We start from the raw sequence: 21,407 nt of genomic DNA, 5'->3' as shown, positions 1-21,407 counted from the left end.
CAAAAGGAGTTATCAATCATATATTAAATTAAAAACAAAACAAATAGGCAAAAAAAAGACCACCAAACAACAGAGGTTCCCATTCGATGTTTTTGTTTGGTTTGCTTTTCTCAAAAAAAAAAAAAAGAGCAATTTTATAAAAAAAAGGCAATAGTATAAAAGGCATGTATTCTTGATATACTGAAATGAACATCCACACTCACACTGTGTGGAAAAATCACACATCTCATGTCCTCTATTTTAGCAAATGTATCCAGGGGAAAAGGGATGATGACACGCATTTTAATAGCTACATAACATAAAAGAATTTTTCCAGACAACAATACTTTCTTACATAAGAAAACAGTCCAATTGAGATATAAGCCAAATGGTAAACCATTTGTAGGCTGTCTTGGAAACTGAGTGGCTTTCACCCATGGTGTAAACTGAACAAATACATAAATGCTTTATTCATTTTTATATCCAGGCAATATATCAAACATGTCCACATGTCCTGATCAACTAAGTTACTAATGCATATGAATAATGAACCATGTACTGTATTATCTTTCAGAACAGAACTCAGCAATCTGTAGTTCAAGATGCAAACCTCATACATTACCTGTCCACGCAAATATTTGTCATTTTTCTTATCAGCAAGGTGTGTTTCAGCTGAAAGAAGCCACAGACAAAACTGATTCCTTGGTCACAAATATATTAAAAAAGTACACTTGATTATTATGAGCACTAATGCATCGTCAATATGCAAATGCAATTAGTGAAAATAATAAAAAAAATAAAAACTAAACATTACCATCTTCATCCACCTTGCAAAATAAAACAGAATATCTGCCTCATCTCAGTGGTCATTCTCAGTGCAGCTTTGTCTCATACATGCTAATATAAATATTTCAACATTTTATCACCATTCCTGGTTGGGGATTTCTGATATTATATGCTTGTTTGCATCAAAAAAGGTAGCAGGCCATAGATTTGCATACCTCAAAATAAAATATTTGTGTAAGAACCGTTTCTGAATTTTAGCATCAATATTGATATTGACTGAATTTCTAAGTAGCCTAGATGAAATAATCACTGTGAGTACATTCTCCAGGTTGAAGTTGAAAGTATTCTGGTTTAAGTCTCTTCTTGAGTTTCTGGGCACTTTGTCAGGGATTGTTGGGGAACTCATGGGAACCCTCTGAGGAACTTCTGGATACCTGCTGCTACCACATAAAGAGGCACTGAATAACTGTCCCTTCACTATCAGACTCTTGGACTCAGACAGAGCTTCACAAGGAGGATGCAGCTCTGTAAGTGTCAGGATGCAGGGAGTCCCCTGAGCCTCTTGCTGGGCACATGGTCTCCAAGCCTGCAGGAAGTGTGCAGTTGTCAAGGGGTTGTGCTGCCTTGTGAAAGAACTGTGGGAAGAGGCCACCAGACTTCATGGCATCAGGGCGGATGAGAAACAGATAGACCAGATCTTCTCTGAGATGGTGAAGCTTCAAGAGCCCAAACCTTCAACTGCGGGGGAGGGGCAGGAAGAGCCTATGCCTATGAAGCTGGAAAGTGGAAACTCCCATGATGATGAAGGCTGGAAGGTGGTGCTTTCTCACACTAGGAAGAAGGTTCATGTTCCACCACATAACTTGCATTTTCAGAACAGGTTCGCTGACCTTGCAGTTGATGAGAAGCCTCTCTGGTGGGTGAGTCTGAGCCACTCAGGATCACTAGAAGGAAGCAGTGAGTAATAGCAGTAGGAGACTCCCTGCTGCAGGGAGTGGGGAGACCCATCTGTTGATATGCCATCAGAAGGAGGTTTGCTGCTTGCTGTTTGCTGCATCTTAGATAGAATGAATGCCCTCACAAGAAAAATTAAAATCTAAATTTCTAAACGAGAAAAAAATAAGAAATCTCTACAGGATGTTTGAGTTCTGTTCTTCCTGCATTTTTACAAATTTGCCATAAAGTTTTACTTTTTTTAAGCTGGTTTAATAATATCTCTCTGTTACAAGTATCCTGTCTATTAAAACACTGGGAAACATCCTGAAATTTTCCTCCCTTCCGCCATAAGATGAGTGTGATAAGTGAGACATATTTACTTACTGAAAAAAAAAATTATAATTAAATTTCCAATAATAAATTGTCCATCAAGCCATTTGTTCCTTTAAAATTTATACTGTTGTTTTTAGAAGAAAATACTCATATTGTGTCATTTTCTCTATACCCAACACAAATATACATATATAATTTTATGCAGACACATCAGTTGGCCTTATAGCTGTATTACATTATGGACAACAGTAGATGTACTGAAAGGTTTTATTACTTTAAGAAAAAATAGAGCATATCTTACCAATGGCAATTCCCCATCTCCTTCTTTTCGTTCTGCAAATAGCATCCTAGAATCACAGAATGCTTGAGGTTGGAAGGGACCTCCAGAGGTCATCTGGTCTAAACCCCCTGGCTCACGCAGCACCACCCAGACCTGGTTGCCCAGGACCATGTCCAGATGGCTTTTGAATATCTCCAAGGTGGGAGACTCATCAACTTCTCTGGGCAACCTGTGCCAGTGCTCGGTCACCCTCACAATAAAAAAGTGTTTCCTGATGTTCAGGGGGAACCTCCTGTGTTTCAGTGTGTGCCCATTGCCTCTGGTCCTGTCACTGGGCACCACTGGGAAGAGCCTGGCTCTGTCTTCTCTACACCTTCCTTCAGGTATTTACAAACATTTGTAAGATCCCCCTGAGCTTTCTCTTCTCAAGGCTGAATAGTCCCAGCTCTCTCAGCTTTTCCTCATATCACAGATGCTCCCATCCCTTCATCAGCTTAGTGGCCCTCTGCTGGACTCTATCCAGTATGTCCATGTCTCTCCTGTACTGGGGAGCCTAGAAGTGGACCCAGCACTCCAGGTGTGGCCTCACCAGTACTGAGTAGAGGGGAAGGATCACTTCCCTCAACCTGCTGGCAATGCTCCTCCTAATGCAGCCCAGGATACGATTACAATTCTTTGCCACAAGGGCATATTGCTGATTCATATTCAGTTTTTTTTTTATATTCCCTATTTTTTTCTTCACCCCACCCCCAACACCAACAACATTGCTAGGCTTTCTCTTTCGCTCAGCCCTAATCTTATTTTCCAGCTCTGACTGGGACTAAGGCTCCCACTACTGGCTCACATCACAAAGGCCCTTGCAGCAGAGATTTCCTGGCTGTCCTAACTTTCCTTCGGCTGCCCAGTTCCAGCCCCACTCCAATAGCACCTCTAAGCTTTCTTTTCTGCTCAACCCTAACCTGAGCTTCTGGCTCAGACTGGGACAAAAAACCTCACCTCCAGAACTTCTATCAGTATCACTCACAACCTCGCCTGTTCTGTGTTTCTTATTTTAGACACTGTTCAGCTACATTGCCCTCCTACTTCTATGGCTTTGCTGTATTTTAAAAGTAATGCTTGTGCTATAAAATATGCCAACAACTACATCAAAGGTCATATTGGCCTTACTCAGCTGGGCCAAAAAGATGCTACATTAGCTTACTTCAGTAACTTGACTCTGCAAATTTACTACACGGCTTAAGAAAGTCCCCTTTTGCAATGGTCTTTCAGGCTATCCAATATTAACTTTCTACTTGGGATCCATTCTAGCCTCCTTCTTCATACTAGCCACCTCTAAAGGTTTCCCAGTTCCTTGAAATTGTTCATAAGTCAAACACTTTTCATTTCTTCTTGTACAAATCTGAAGAGAGTGACCCTCAGAGTAATTCCTGACTGCAGAAACCAAAGTTGAAGCCTTGGTTCCAACAGAATTCAGTAACTATATACTCATAACTTTAATATCGGGCATCCTTTAAGTAGCCTTTGGCTTGAAGGTTATTTTTTGAATCATGAAAAAACCCCTCAGATTCAACTGCTTCACATAATTAGAAACAGACACTGAATCTAGACTCCTTTGGATGTACTGGGCATCTGTTTGCAACAACATTTATACTGCAAGTTCTTCAAATTATCAAATTTTTGTTATGTTTAGCAAAATACTGGTGCCTAGAGAAGCATGACCTTACATAAAAATGGCATGTCCAACATGCCCATTTTCTATATTCCTGAATGCAAGTGACATTAGAGATGGGATTAATATGACTTAATTCTCAAACTGCATTTCCTTTTTTGCCTAAAGCTGAACATAATTGTAGTTCCAACCAAGATTAATCTAAATTAACATTATACAGTGGTTTAGGTGAATTTAAATTTTTCTCTAATCTCAGTCAAGAAAATAATTCACATTTCAGCTAATCCCTTGGAGAATATTGCTTGAAACTTATAAGGAACACACGTCAACCAAAACTCTTAAAACCTGACAAGCCATCACTCGTATAGAGAATCAGAACTCCAATGTACTAACAAGTGCATAGTTGCTTTTGCTACTATTCATAGAGAGGTGGGATTCTTAATCCAGGGAATACACAAGTAAAAATTCCCATATCAACTGATATAGGAACTGTAATGGAAACGAATTTATTTAAAAAAAAAATAATCACACCTTATTCTTTATGTTTCACTACTGAGCAAGGGAAAACTGGAGCTCTCAACATTCACAACGAAAGGGTTTTGTTTGTTTGCTATACAAACAGTAGCGTGCTTTTCTTGCAGTTGATTGGATTGCGACAGAACACAGCAGGGGTGACAGTGGTAACAGATTAAACAAACTGTGTTAAAAAACTTAAGTAAATGGCAAAGATTGTTTGAAGCATAGGGATTATAGCAATTATTTCTCCTAATTTAATTTGAAATCTCAAAGGGCAGCTGGTTTAGAGCATTCTTAAAGAAAAAGATCTGAAGTAAAGCATGAGCTTTCATCCCTTAATTTGTCTCAGTGACATCTTAGCTTTAAGGAAAAAAACAAAAAAGACCGCTCACTAGTTCCCCGGTGTGCTTAAAGGTTCAATACTAGACATTTTGGCTTATATTTCAAAAGAAGGTATAATACTCCTCTGCTGACAACCTTTTTTTTTTTTTTTTAAATGACATTTGAAACCTTCTATTAAACTCTGCTTATTTCCCTTTTCATCTGAGTAGAGTTTCAATGGTGAGCTGAAGTTGCCCAGTTTAAGTTTTTATGTTCTGGTTAGTTTAATTCTGTCACTAGTGCTGTTATCAGGGGGAAGGGACTGGGGGGTGTGTGTGGCTTTGGGGGTTTTTTCCCTCCCCAAATCTAATACAACAAAGTTCTTCCCAAAATAAGGAACAGGGACTACCCCCTTAGAGAGCTGAGACTGACTAATGCAAATCTTTTCCAACATCAAGTTAAAGAACAGATTTGTCAGTTTGTGTGCCTATGAGTAGAAATACATATACAGACTGTATTGGAAGCAAAAATAAGCTTCTCTTCTATGGCAAAGGATGACTAATTAAATTTTTAGCCTTAACACTCAGAACGATGATAATTTCTCTATCATTTACCAAAGATAATTTAAAAATTTGGGCTTTTTACAGATAAACAGCATACAAATTTAATTGTAGTTCAGACTATAACAGCCTACCTCACTTTGCTTCAAGTTGTTTTCTATTGCTGTGCGTTTAGTAATGCTATTAGTTGTTATTAGTAACTAATTCAGGGACTAGAATAAGCCATTCTAATAAGCACTGTAAAAGGAAGATGATAACCCTTACTCAAAAAATACAGGGATTTGTCAGAAGAAGATGAATGTAGGCATGCAGAAAATCACCAGAAAACAAAAGTAAACAGTGCAATGGGTAATCTCTCTCTCTTTTTTTTTTATTGTTGAAGTTTTATTTGCCATACAGATGTTCAACACCTCTCTGATTCCAACCGATTTCTAAGCCGACCTTCCATCCTGACTTTATATTGCTTTGTTGAGCCAAATGTACAGATAAATAAGGAACTGTAAGAAAACAGTAAATCAATAGTAGTCAGCGTGATCGGAAGCACTCAAAGTAAGTTCCAATTGTCATCAGTTTCAAGAATTCCACTGGTATGATGTGCTGCAGATCAGAACACTGCTCAACCCAACTTACTAGAAATTATTAAATTAGTAATATTAAAGGTGTAAAAAGAATGCTAATTGATAGAAAGGAAAAGAAAATACTAAATAAAATTATCTCAGTTTACAGTACATTTTTCGATGTACTGCTAATGAATCATACCAACAATACAGCAAAACTGACAGCAACAGTCAAAGCACTCTACATTTAAGCCAGGAACTATGCAAGATCATTTATCTTACAGATGAAGATTGTTGACTTTTCAGATTAATAGTTAATTGGTGCTGGGAATAGGATGTTTGCTGTAATTTTAGATCTCTACAAATAAATACATCTTAGTTTACTAGGGTACCAAATAGTGTGAAACAACACCAGAATTTGTAATTATTACTTTCCTGTAGGCAAAATAATCCGTACCAACATACTAAAAATTTGTAAGTCTGGTTGGACATAATACAAAATTTCCAGGAAAATCAAGACTGCATCAAAGTTGCTAGATGAATACCAGACTATTATATCAACGTTACTTAAAGTGCGGGTAATTTTTACTATACACCAGATTCGAAAAGTTGCCATGTTCTGGTACAGTGAGCTTTCTTCTTAAATAACAGCCTGTGCTAAAAGAGACAGATTAAACCAGTATTTAAGCTTATTTTCTCTTCTGAACTGAAAGTTCAACAGGATTCAAGAAATGCAGGAGCTGACTTTGTTCAAAGAAATTTTAAAGTGTTGTGTTGCTTAGACTTCAGATAAATATGGTATAGAACATTGCCTCCAGAGAATATGAACCTGAAATACACAGCTTTAGTCACTTGATCAGATAAGCAATTATGTAAGAAAGATAATTTCTATAGCTCAGTGGTCTTCTGACAAGTGCCTGTAGAAATAGTTCTACTGTTTTCAGTATGGTTTACATGACAGCGATCTGTTTTATCTGAACCATACCTACAATAGTACATTATCTTGGTATTTTGAAGTTACAAAGGTTCCTGTGCTGGTTTTGGCTGAGATAGAGTTCATTTTTTTCATAGTAGCTAGTATGGGGCTGTGTTTTGGATTTGTGCTGGAAACAGTGTTGATAAAGCAGGGATGTTTTAGTTACTGCTGATCAGTGCTTACACAGAGTCAAGGCCTTTTCTGCTCCTCACACCACCCCACCAACGAGTAGGCTGGGGGTGCACAAGAAGTTGGGAGGGGACACAGCCGGGACAGCTGACCCCAACTCACCAAAGGGATATTCCATACCATATGACATCATGCTCAGCGTATAAAGCTGGGGGAAGAAGAAGGAAATGGGGGACGTTTGGAGTGATTGCGTTTGTCTTCCCAAATAACCATTATGCATGATGGAGCCCTGCTTTCCTGGAGATGGCTGAACACCTGCCTGCAGACGGGAAGTAGTGAATGAATTCCTTGTTTTGCTTTACTTGCGTGCATGGCTTTTGCTTTACCAATTAAACTATTTTTATCTCAACCCACGAGTTTTCTCACTTTTACCCTTCCGATTCTCTCCTCATGCCATTGCGGGGGGAGTGAGCGAGCAGCTTTGGGTGCTTAGTTGCCAGCTGGGGTTAAACCACAACCATCCCTGAAGAATCATTTGGCACAGTTTGTAATCACCTGTTACTACATAGTTTATATTAGGAACTGATCCAATGTTCATTGACATTAGCAGATTTCTCATTGACTTCAGGATATCACTCATGTTGTTGCTCAAAGAAATATGTCGTACTCCACTGATGTAAACAATGAAAGTTTTTGACAGTATCCAAACAAAACACTCATTAATTTTTCCTAAGATTAAATCCTTTGCTTGAAAATAATCCAAAAATTTAATGCTTCAGTGCAGAGGCACTTACTTCAGTGCCGGACAGTTCTCTTTAAGCATGAAGACCAAAAAGGAAAATTCCTATTACACATTAAAAAAAAGAAAGCAGGAAAAAATGGAAAAAAAATAAAGCGCGGCTGGTTCTCTTCCTTTCCTACCTCCCATGAAAGTACTACTTCTTTGTTCCAGAAGCAGTACAGCTCTCTTGTATATGCTATAGCTGAGTCAAAAAGAAAATTCCATTTCAGCAGTCACAATGAAACAGTAAGTCTGACTTTTTTTTCCACATGCATAAGTTAGGAAGCAAAATTCCCTAATAATCCTGAAAGTTGTATGAATATAACTGTATCCTAGATGGCAGGCATGAAGCTTCATTAATTCTAACACTAAATGTTTAGTCACCTTCTTTATTTCATAGGGCATGATAAGATCCTTTAGAAAAAATAAACTTATTCCAGTTCTTCACATGTTTTCCCTTCAAAGGCATGCAAATAATTACTTAATCCATTTACCATATAGTAAGCCTGAAACTCTAGATTACTACACAGCAATGGATTTCACAAGCTTTCATGGCTTGCATAGGCTTGTGACTCAACATAGGCAGTGAATCCTAACAGTCCTGCGGAGTCCACAAAGGAAACTGTTCATAAGTAAAAAGGTGTTAGATCCTGGATAAATAAAGTACCACTTATGCATTTCTTATTAACATTATGACAAGAGATTGCAAGGTGACAGGGTTAGTTTCCATAGAAAAAAAGATAAAATAAAAAAATCCAAGAGATAGGAATTTGTTGGCCTTTTTTTCCCCAAGAAAATCAAGACTTTGGTTTTTTTAGTAGGATAGCAAATATTTGTCATGTCTAAAAAAGAGGATTTTATTTGCAAAAACAGAAAGAGAATGATCTAAGGCGATTTTTCTGATCAAATCTGCCCCCAAATTAGATTTTTATTTTTTAAGTGACACATTGCTATCCTTATCTGGATAACGATAGACAAAAAGCAACTACATCATTAAGTACAAAATACTGATATCTTTAATTGAATGTATTTAACATGTTAGACATTAAATTCAATTTTGTACATTCTACCAGTTGTTACACTTAGTTCATCAGTGTAGGGTTTTTTTCTAAAAAAATAAACTGCTTATTTTAGCCCAAGTTGATTTTATGTGAATGAATAAAAAGTAAGCCTACTAGAAGAAATATTTACTTAAACAAGAAACTAAGTGAATACTAAAATATAATCCTGAAAGGCAAATTCAGGATATTTAAACATATTTAATAAAGCTTTTTTTGGGGTGATTTTTTTAAACTATACGTTGCAAAAAATAATTTCTGATACAGAACCATATGGTGAATTGATCACAGTAATACATTATTAAGAAGTAATTTTTTCATCATTTTGGACTTCTTAGTCTAAGCTATGAAAAACTGTTTTTTGTTAAAAATGCGATGCTAACCGCTAGGACAAAGATTTCTTCATGGATATAAACACACAAACATATATACACAAACATATATAAGTGTGTGTGTGCATATTCCTCCCTCGTCTTCAAAACATTTCCTCACCAGGTTATACTTTCTGCTGGTGGCACACCAGCACGCAAAACAAACTTCTACAAATGATGCAGCTTTGGCATATTATTCCTTTCACAGAAAATCAGTATGTACGGTTGTGTTTCAGTATGCACATATATGTTTCTTCTAAACACATTTCCTCACAGAAATAAGTAGGAGTTTTCATCTTTCAGTTGTAACAAAATGCCCTTAAATAAAAAAAATCCTGGTCTTGGTCTGTATTTTCATTGCCAAAAATGTAATAAGGACCCAGGAAATATCAGCAAGTACAACTCAATACAGTCTAAATATCTTGTTAGAAGCCAGTATGGGGAAAAAAAGTCAATGAAACAGTAGATTTTACCAGCACTTTCCAAATTACATTTGTAGGAAAATAGTCAATCAAATGGAACCTTGACGTTATGCACCATCACAAATTACACTTTATTTTGGACAGGAAAAACATTCACATCAAGTACATAATTTCTAGACATAACACTAAATATGAATTTGTGACTGTTTTATGAAAACAGTGGAAAGGATAGTTAAGGGCCTACAAGAATTCTTGCTTAAGCAACACTACAGAGTTCTTTCCTTACTCTCAAACTACATGTAATCTATTGTAATTTAGGCAAGAAAAAGAAATATGTGTATCTAAAATAATTTTTAAGTACTTTTATCAAACCACAAGTGAAATGTGTGGTAACATCATCATCCCATTTCACTCAGTCTGAAAATCACACCAGCCTCTCAAACAAATGAAGGATTGAGCCCAGTAAGGAACACTCCGAATTCTAGTCTAAAAATAATGAGATTTTACTACAAGAAAATTAACTGCACTGAGTTTCCACCCTGTAAAGTCATTTGAGTTCTCAAATAATTCAGTCATTTTTCTCAGAAAATTGCCTAACGAAATTTTAAAACTCAGCCTTGAGAATTCTGATATCAAACTTTATAGACTACTTTAGCTCACTCAAACAGACTATTGGCTATTCTGTAGTATATAAAATCATTACAGATTAAATTTTTGGGACATTGTTTTTTTCCTATGATAGCTATGCACAGTGTGCAATATTTCTGTGCATCTTAAATGAGAATTAAATAGAACAACTGACAGTAGCCAGTATAGTCATTAAGGCTACTGTTTTATATCTGATAATTATTATGTTTTATGCAAGATTCAGGGGGACAATCGGAAGGCTTTTTTGGGGTCAGGCAAACAGTATGGGACAGAATAGATGGTCTGACTACATATTTCTAAATTTCCTGTAAGATTATCAGAGAATGACTATTTCTAATTCATGTGTATACTAAGTGAATCAAAATAGCAATTACAGGTAAGCAGCTCTGCAGCATCTTCACACTAAAAGGTAATTTCCAAATAAATTTTTCTGGAAAAGGTGGAAATAATGCAGAATCTTTAACAAGAACTAGCTGTTAATAATCTGAGTCCCCAAAAAGGCAGTTCCATTTTAAACAGCACTTAAATGTCTACAGTGAGAGTAGAAGACTTGATTTATCCAGAAGCCTCACTTGCCTCAGTGCAGTTTCCTCTACCTGGGAAATAACAAGTAAGGAACTGTTACCATTCTCTTAAAGAAAGTGATGCACCTAAGTAACAATACATAGGTTGCCATAATATACAGTGTAAAACATCTATATACTGAGAGGGAGAACAGAGAACATTTGTTTTAAAAGGTGTTTAAAAAGATATTTCTTTGGCTCTAGTGCAAAATTAACAGCAACAGCACTGGTGACTTACCTTCAACTCTGTGCATAAAGAGGAAGAACAGAAATGTCTCTGCCTAAGATAAAAAATGCTAATTTAGCCTGTGATCCTTTTCATCTACGGATATTTATTTTGATACTGATGTTCCAATAGGCTTTAAGAACCAATTAGTGTTATTTTTGCCTCATACCCCACATACTGGGATATGAATTTCTCTCATTAATTACCAACACACAAGGTAATGTAGAGTAAGGGTACATTCTGCACTTCAGCTAGCAGAAAGTTATTTTAAACAACACAGAAGTCATTGCCTACAGTGGCATTTGTAAGTCTACAGCACACACCAGTGGAATATAGCAGTATATGCAGTTTTTCAATGTTTTCAGTATAATGTAAAATTGTTTTGTAAATATTCCATCTTATTTAACTTTTAAACCACGAGAAACCTGTGTCCTTCAGAAATTACAAAGACAGATACAAAATGTTGAGGAAGACTTGCAAAGAGTGTAAACAAGATGTTGTATTGTGCATGTCAAAAGATTAAATGAGCGTTGTAAAACCTCAAATTATAACAGTCTTGCTAACTGTAATTCTGTGTTTACAAATATCAGGGCAACACACCAAGGATTTGTTCTGTTTTACAAAGAGTCCAAAGCCCTAACTAATCAGACTCAGATACACGTTTTGTGTCTTTCAGACTGTAAGGTCTGTAAGGCTAATTGATTTGGAAGCTAAGCTGTATCTGATGAAATTGGATAGCCCACCTCTGGGGACATTAAACTAGCAATGTCATTGATGTCAAAATTTATGTGTTCTTCAGAGAATTTAAAGATTCCTAGTTTTTCCTACAAAGATTACTTTAGAAATAAGTATATCTGATGTTAACACCCTTTATTTATTCAATGGTTTTACAGACTTGATCTTTGCCCCTCTGTGGCTTCTCATGCAAACACAACAATAATGCAAGTATAATTTTATACTGAGCAATCCCTTCCCCCTTTTTAAGAATAACAAAGTGTTTTGTGGTTGTTAGTAGGTTATTTGTAATATATGTGACAAGCAAGGCACGGGAATTATTAATTGATTTAGTATCCTGCTAAGGGGTGAAAGCTCTTCTAGAAGTAGAACTGAAGCTTATTAACTAGACAGTACATACAAAATGTTTTTGACAGCTAAGAAATGTAGACACATAAATCTTAGTTTGTGTTCTTATGGACTGAATGGTGTGTAACAAGCTCATAAATAGGTCTCTTCAAAAGCCCCAAATGTATCTAACAATCTCTGATACTGATAGCATTGTTAGGCCACAAATTCACAACAATTTGTAAGATAGGCTTCAGAGAGTACAATACATTGTTCCTGTAATAAACACAAAATGTAAGGAAGGGACACTCCACTTGGGTTCTTCTTTTCTCCCTGGAAAAATATGTGGTGGACATGAAGTCTTAATTCACTAGCTCTCTAAAGAAAGCCAAGACACAATTGACACTATCTAGTCAGCCAAGTGAGGTAAAATTTAAGCCGTAAACTGTAGTGAGGAGGTAATCTTTAAGAATGGCCAATTAGGACTTGGTTTGAAACTGTTATAATGAAAGAATACTTGAAATTAAGGAAAGGCCAGAAAAAGATAAATGAATGAGGACTCCTGAGTGTCCTTACAGAAACAGACAAAATCATGTGCAGTAAAAACAGATAACATTTGACTGCTTGTGGATAAAGAAACAAAGTGCTGTCAAACACCTATCAAGATTTGAACAATAAACTCCTTAGTGTTAATCTTAACTTCTCACATTACTATTTAATGGGAGAGAGAAATTTTTGTATTAGAAAAATAAATTATCAATTTCAACACTAAATGCATTTTCCGGTTGTATCTGTTAAAATGGTCTAATTTATGGCCCCAAATAGGACAAGATTAACGCTAGTGTCACACAAAGCTACATATAATGCTCATAGTTGCTACAAACATAAATTGCCACTTTACTATTTTTTTTATTTAATTCAATACATTGGAAACTTATTTACAATTTACAAATTGATGCAGAATGCACCATTTTTTAAAAAGATGATTATCAAGATCACCGAGGCTTTCCATATTTAGTTTTGTTCTAAGGTGAGTGAATACTCATCTTTTAAGAGAAAGTAATTAGTTACTGGGAGCACGAATACTCAAATCTTGGCAGCTGTGAAGCTTCTAACACTACAAAAAATCTCTCAAACTTCCAAAAGGCTAGCAGAGCTAACCATTCCTAAAAATGGTTTAATTTGCACTGGCACTGTCACTTGCAAACCAAGCATTTTTTTCCACATTCCCAGTGGAACTGTCAGGCGATCTACAAAAGGAAACATCCAATTTATGCATGACTGAAACAAAAAACTCTTAGTCAGGGTCATGAAAATAATCCAGAGGTAATGATTAATCTATTATTAACCTAGAAATTCCTTTGTGATTTAATCTTGCAAGTGTATATACAAATCAGATTCCATGCTTAGCCTAGTACATGTCTATGTTTTCCTTTATTTCACTTTCAAATTTTTCACTGTCAAAAACCTTGTATGGTGTTCCAGCATCCACTTCTCAGCAGTAATATATAGTAAGTGACATTCACACACACATGGCCAACACACAAGACTTGTTTTTTTCAATAAAGGAAGAATTGGCACTTACAAAAACCCCCACAAATGTAAGTAATTTCATTCACATTAGTCAGATTCATCAAGAGCAATGTTTTCCATTAATTTAAAAAGTAGATGTATAAGTCTTCTAAATCTCAGAAGGCAAACAGAATGCTCAAAATATCACCTCCTGTTAGCAAGTAAAGCAATTCAGCATGTTTCCAGGAAAAAAACAGCAACACATATATATGTGTATACGCATGCACATATATAAAAATTAGAATCCAACAATCTCCAACCGATTCTCAGCAAGTTTTTACTTATTATTCTATTCCTGCTGACAGTGCCATAAAGCATAAAGACTACATTTCTTAAGCAAAACAATTAACTAAATCTAGACTTCCTCTGTTGTGCAAAAGAATAACAAGCTAAAATCCTACTTAATGAGCAAGCAGAAAATGAAGAACTAAAATCTGAAGGAACTCAAATATGACATATATATATTAATTTGTTGCTGTGGATGTTCTTCTATGAAGGAAATTCCATTTACGTATGCACCACCTTGTAACTAGAACTTGGAATTTAATAGACTGCTTGCAATCATTTCCAATATGTGAAAAGAAAGCTAATTAATTTTCCCAGATTATTCCAAATCTGAGATGTTAAATTTATAGGAAATTTTAAATTCTCCATCTATATTTAGTTAAACAGATACACATTTTGAGTTTTGTTGGATCTAAGAGGTCCTCACCCATTGTTCTGAAAACTAAATCCTGAAAGCTGCAACACAAATATTTCTTATTCTTCTACTCATGAACTTGGATTGAAATGAACACTTCTTTCCTAACACCATTCCTACATAACCAGGCAATGTTCTTAGATTACTCCTTTGAAGGCTGATCTCCTTTATAAAAAAGTACATTGCTTTCTGTCATCAGAACTCCACCAAGAGTTCTCTACTAAGCTAAATGAATCTTCTGACACATCTACATGTTCTCCTGAGCATTAGGATAAATCTTTGTTGCACTTGGAAGACCCTATACTTCAAGACTCCTTTGTTTACCAGTCAGAGCTGCCTCCCATGGGATCCTACACAATAATTCCCTAAGTCAACGTCCTGCTTTCCTTAGGTTCAGGATCTGTACTCTGTTGCTTGCCTTTCTCACTTCCTTCAGGACCACACATCCCTAGCTAGTTTTCTTCATATTAGTCAAGAGCAGATGCAGCTATGCATTGCCACTGGTTCGTCCATTTAATACATAGAACAAGAAATTATTCCTGAAACCCTCCAGAAAACTGTTTGATTGCAACAGCCATGTTGCCTTTCTATCAGCTGTATAGTCAGCCCCCCATGAGAACCAGGGTCTACAACTCAGAGACTTGAGTTCTTTAAACACTTTATTTGCTTCCTCATCAGGTGGTCTGTAACAAACTCCCACCACAATGTCACCCGTACTGGCTTCTCCTCTGATCCTGAGCCACAAGTCTATCACCCATCCTGCAGGAGAGCTCAAAAGATCTGAGCTGCTTATAGATCTGAGGGCAACTTCTATCCCCTCAGCCCTTCCTTGCCAGTCTTTCCTGAAGTCCTTCACAGCACTCCGCTTGCATGAACTTGGCACAATATCTTAGCTGCTCCAACAATATTGTCATTCTATAACCACATACAGCTCCAATTCTTCCTTCTTGTTTCCCAGGATGCATGCATTTCTGTATCAACACTTGAGGCAGGTGTCCCTTCACCTTTTTTTATCATTCCTGAAGTCTTTCTTGCTCCTATCAACCTGCACCCTGAGCTTTCCACCCCTGACCACCACTCCTAAACTTTTCTGTGGTCTGTAATCTCCTACCCCCACCATTCCTAGTTCAAAGCTCTCCTCATTAGGTTGGCCAGAGAAAACACCTGGGCCCCCATGACCTCAACCCCAGAGCTGTGTGGTCATTCACAGTATGCCCGTAGCTGGTGCCCATGTGGATGAACATCAGGGAACAGTAGTTGTCTAAGGACTGGACAAAACCTTGGCAATCTCTCTGCAATGTTCTGGATCCAAGCCCACAGCAAGCCACATAACCCTCAAAAAGGCAAGTGGGGGACACAGGAGTTTCTCTCCCCACAAGAGGGAGTCTCCTACTACTGCCACTCACCGCTTCCTCCTGATGTTTATGTGTGGTTCATGTTAAAGCTGGCTCTGATGCCTCCCCAGTCATGGCTTTCTTTTACTCTTCTGCCAGGCTTTTGAACTTACTCTGCAACTGTAGACCTGCATGTGGAAAACCAGCCATCGTCCAGTTGCTGCAGATCATAAATTTCCAGCCTTCCTACTATGGGACTCTATTTACCTTTCAACTGATAGCAGTCTCTGGCTGCCTTCTCTGTGTGATTCAGACTCTCTTACCTCTGGGGACCCTGTGAAGATCCTGTTAATCTCCTGGTGCCTTCCCTGAGCCTGCACAGCCTGCTCACTTCCTCATGCAGCTCAAAAGGGGCAACACATTTCCTCAAACAGCATACACCTCTTGTAGTCATGGACACCCCTTTCCCCTGCCCCAGCCTCAAGGGAAGGGATCAGGCACTGCCTGCAGCCCAAGGCCTGGAACCTGCATCCTCCCTCAGCATCTCTGAGCCGAGGTCTCTACTGTGCCAGCAGCAGCAGCCCCAGCTCGTGCTGGGGACCATGTCCCACGGTGTGCCATTACTGTTGCTGATGTGTCTCATGCTGCCATCAGTACATTTCCAGCCCTCTCCCACATGCAAACGGCTGGACGAGCCACCGCTCCCCACAGACACAGCCTGGGACCTGTGCACTGGACCTGGCAGTTACACAGCTCTCCCCCAGTGCCACCTGAATGGGCACTTGGCTCTCTCTAACCAGGAGTCACGTCCCTTGGCCACAGCCTAGATCTCGGGATGCCCCCACCACCTCTGAGGACACCATCCTTGCCAGGCTGCCATGCCCACCATGCCCACTCAGTAGCCTGGGGGCAATGTCCTCTTGGTGGTGGGGCTTCCCCACACACCCCATTTCCCCACATGGGCCCCTTCTACCCAAACACAAGCCCAGCTGGACCTTGACCATGGCTTGCTGTACATCAGGGCCACCACCCTCACCACACATGGGGACAGGGCACCAGCACCTGTGTCCTCTGGCCGGTGCCTCCCTGCTAGACTATGGAGCCACCCTAGTGCCACCTTCACAGCTCCCCAGCACCGGTGCCACCATGGCAGCACATGGTGGCTGCACTGGGGCTGGGCTTCTCCACACACCCTCAGCAGGTCCCTCCCTCCAGGCTACTGTTATTAGTTGATAAATGGTTGATTTATCACTTTCATAAACCCTAGATACAACTTTACTCTTAGTTACAACACAAGAAATCAGAAGTCTCAATTTTGTTTCTTACTCCATGTGGTAACAATATACTGCTAACATACCTGTTGGAGGCTTTCCAGTTTGGTTTGTCTCACTTCTTCATATTTCCATTTCCAAAAAAATAATTCATTTTCTATCTTTTCCATTTCTTTTTCCAGAAATACATTAATTCTGAAAAAGTATTTTAAAAGTCAGCATTACATCTTTTTGAAGATGACAAGACAAATTACTTTGAATTTCCTTTTCATAGCTTGAGTTATATTTTGCTGCCTTTGTCAACTGTATATCTGTTTTTTATTAAAAACCTATATTATCATAATATAATTATTCTAAGAGATTTACCAAAAATAATAGCTAAAGAAATCCAGTAGTATGGAATAATAATTTTTAATGAAATAAAATTTTGGGATAAACTGAAGAAAATTTTGAAATGGACTTCAGTTAATGATTCAGGTCACTTCATACATGGTGAGTTAGTGAAGATCCTCAGATAAAAGGTACTGTATCACTTTTATATGGGTACAGACAGAAGATTATTTTAAACACATATATACAGATGAATATATACAGTATATAGACAGTACTGAAACTAAAGATGATGTACTTTAGATGTAAAAAAATTACTAAAATATGTATATTTTGTGTTTCAAAAAATAATTGCTCTTGAAAGAGAATGCTAGAAGAATTTTAGGAAAATGGTTTATTTAGCTCAGACATACTATACCCTCATTAAGCATTTGTCTCTGGAATGTTATTTGAGCATAAAGTCCATTACTACATTCAGGAAAAATATTTAGGATACACAATTCAGAAAGAATGAATGATGATTTCTTGGCGAAAGGTACTGAAGCAATGAACTTTGATATTTATTTTTACCCCTTTTCTAACCAGTTAAAATATTTTCAGTCATTCAGGAAATAATGAAAGAAATATGAAGCAACAGAGGCACTACAGATATTCTTGTCTTTGAGACCAATTAAAAACTAATTTCTGTACTCACAGGAAACTCTATTAGCCAAGTTCCAAAGACAAGAATGAACTTTTCATAATTTCACTTAATGAAATTCCTTCATAATTTCATTTTACATTTGTGTAATGTGCATGCAACATTTTGCAATTTTGTAACAAAATTTAATTTGGAACATAATTAAAAGTGAAAGAAAAAATTTCTTAATTGCAAATAAAAGCTTTCAAATTATATTTCTAACATTTCTATGAAATTGAATCACAGTTTAAAATTCTGGAATATTCCATTGGCTATAAACATCAATATAGAAATAAAGCTTATAAAGTCAGGACACTGAAGAAATGTAAAATATGAAAAACAGTAAAACCACATAAGTACGATTATGTTGGGAGACAAAAATTTTACATTATATAAATTCTGTGAAAATGGAGGGATGAAGGGCTACTATACCAGAAAAGAGAAAAATATTGAAATAGTTGAAAATTTTAATACTGGCAATTAAAGAAACTTTTGTATGTCACAGCAGTTATTTTCTGTGCTGAGAGTAATGGAATTCATCAACCTTTTTACTAAAGCTATTGCCAGGCTGACTATAAATACATACTGAGAATATTTGGTTTCAAATTCATCTTCCACAACAGCATTGTTAACTTTAAGGAATTAACACAAAGGGTATTGATGAGATTTCTCTGGGGCATGTCTATGCAGCATACTGCAGGCTTGCACAGAGATACCAGGAGTTACCACTGATTGGTCTGGCTCAGGTCCTGGAAGCATCATTAGCTATGTTAATGAAGCAATCCACTTGAGTGAAGTATCTTCTTGTTCTCTCTCCTTTTACAACTAAACCTAATGCTCTTGAACCAGGGATCTCCTTTTTTTGTGTAGATATAGCACATAGCACAGCTTATCTTAGTAAACTCCTATGGCTCCCATAACATTGTAGTAATAAAATAAACACCATCACTCACATAGCAAAGTGGAGCAAGATGACATCTGTCAAATTTAAAGAACCTAAGACATGCATTTTAACTGAATAGTTTTTCTTCTAAAGTATCACAGAATCACAGAATCATTAAGGTTGGAAAGGACTTGTAAGATCATCATGTCCAACCATCAACCCAACACCACCATGCCCACTAAACCATGTCCTGAAGTGCCACATCTACACGTTTTTTTAACACCTTCAGTGATGGTAATATCTCAGTGGAACGGTATCATGACTTCACTGGGGAACTGAAAGAATTATTAAGAAGGACATTTAATACAGTAGAAAGTGAAAGCATGAAAGATGACGATTAAATACTTTGAAGAATAGTCTACTGACTATACTGAGTGCATTGAAAGTCCTTAGAAACGGTCTGAAAAGTAAGAGGATTGTCCAGTATGTGGTGCTTACTTAGAAGATACTACTTTTATTTTGTGTTACAGTATCTCTTAAGTGAGAACAGGTCCCTCTGATGCTACTAAATGAAACAGATGACCCTGGCTGCATTAAGTTTACTATTTAAATAAAGAAAACAAAGAGTGAAAGAAAGAATGTAGCAGAGATCAGTGAAGCAGCTTATTACTACTTAAACAAAAGATCAAGATCCGAGCATTTTTAATGGCTCTTATAACCACCTATTTTAACTCCTTATTATCTAATTAAATCACAGAATTACACAGAATGGTTGAGGTTGGAAGGGACCTCTGGAGGTCATCTGGTCCAACCCCCCTGCTCAAGCAGGGTCACCTACAGCTGGTTGCTCAGGACTGTCTCCAGATGGCTTTTGAATGTCTCCAAGGATGCAGAGTCAGCAACCTCTCTGGGCAACCTGTGCCAGTGTTCAGTCACCCTCACAGAAAAATATGTTTCTTGCTGCTCAGACAGAGCCTCCTGTGTCCATTGCCTAAGGCTACCCATCCAGCCCTAAGCAATTGTTCTTCAATATAATCAACTACCAGTGTAGTTGGTGGACTTTTGGTTTTAGACCAAAGAAACACTTTTAAGTTCAAAATGGAACAAATTAAGATCTTGAAACTAGAAGACATTTAGATGAGAGCACTGATTGAAAAGATGACTAAAGATAGCTATTTTAGGCAAATGATTCTTTAAAGTGCTGAATAACTCATAAGGTCTTTAATTCCCATTCATGTCAATGGGACCTCAAATGTGTATTTTATATGAGCCATAGTGCCTAGTAGAGGATTTTGGTGTGTGATTTTACATTGTAAACCCAACCCTGAAGTTCTCTGAAAGTCAAAACATAAACTTTGAGCTCTTTATTTTTTTTATTTAGGATTTTTTTAGAGCTCCTTTCTTTTTATATTTTGCAAAGCCTGACCACAGCTTAAGCATATATTAGCATTACTGGATAGCTCTAAACAGAATGCAATAAGCATAGGTCCTCTCAGGGTGAAGAAGCAAAACATCCTGTGGACAAATCAGTCAGGTAACTAGGGGCAAGTCCAAACACTGGATCTGCATGAGCTAACTTGACTCTGGAAAAAATGCGGCCACAGTTCGAGAGTACTGCATGTAAACCAGAGAACTCTGCTAAGTAGTCCTGTGCTGTATGAGTAAGACCATACTGACTGCTAAGGTAACCTTTGGCCTCGGGGTTCAAGCTGTCTGTGATCCAAGCTTGCTCTTGATGTAGCACAGCTGTATGTCCTTGACTCAAGTTTACTGAGAAAATTGCTAAGTTGTGAGGAAGAAGCTGTGAGAAAGTACTTAAGCTAGAGTCATGCAAGGTAAGAAAAGTAAAAATGCAAACAAGGGTGAGACTGTTGAGATAGTCATTATTAGCAGCTCCAGAATCCAGGAGCAAAAATACTGACATGAACAAGCATAAAACCTTAAGAGGAAAAACTGGGAATCTGAAGATGGAAACTCAGCAAAATAAGCCCATTCCAGTAAGCAGTGCAGACCAACCCTTTCTGAGCTGGCAGATGATAACCTGACCAACAAAGACTTATAGTGTTTCTCAAGAGACTGGTGACTATGTTAATGTTTATCCTAGTAACATTATTCCTAGATATTTATTGTGTGCATTGGCAAAAATAATTGCTTCATACTTTTAAATTGCATATATTCTGCTTACAGAACATCTTTGCACATGGGAAATGTTGCCCAAAGTGACCTAGAGAGGCGGTTACACCAATGCCCACTCTTATGTGGAAATCGCTGCTCTGTGAGCATTTGCTGCCTGAGGTTGGTACTGCCATATGTTGCACAGTGTAGACATGCCCCACTACATATCATGTGCCATTAAATTTATTATTGTATACCATAGTCAGTATATATCTAGGGATAAATGGCAAAATCTGTCTCTCTAAAGTACAGTTACAATTTGGCTAGAGAAGCACGTGAACAAACAAACC

General features: G+C 37.5%; 1 protein-coding gene across 1 annotated transcript in view; it reads right to left on the bottom strand.

The window, feature by feature from the left end:
* The window catches only part of CCDC102B (coiled-coil domain containing 102B), a 186,747-nt gene that overhangs the window by 138,992 nt on the left and 26,348 nt on the right, over nt 1-21,407 (bottom strand). The window contains exon 6 of the mRNA XM_059815694.1: nt 17,137-17,245. Coding sequence (XP_059671677.1) covers nt 17,137-17,245 — 109 coding nt within the window. The remainder of the gene's footprint in view (nt 1-17,136; nt 17,246-21,407) is intronic.

This window comes from Gavia stellata, chromosome 3 (assembly GCF_030936135.1).
Source record: "Gavia stellata isolate bGavSte3 chromosome 3, bGavSte3.hap2, whole genome shotgun sequence".
Taxonomy (NCBI): Eukaryota; Metazoa; Chordata; class Aves; order Gaviiformes; family Gaviidae; genus Gavia; species Gavia stellata.
Note: the sequence above shows the minus strand (reverse complement) of the source record. Positions and strands in the feature narration are given on the sequence as shown.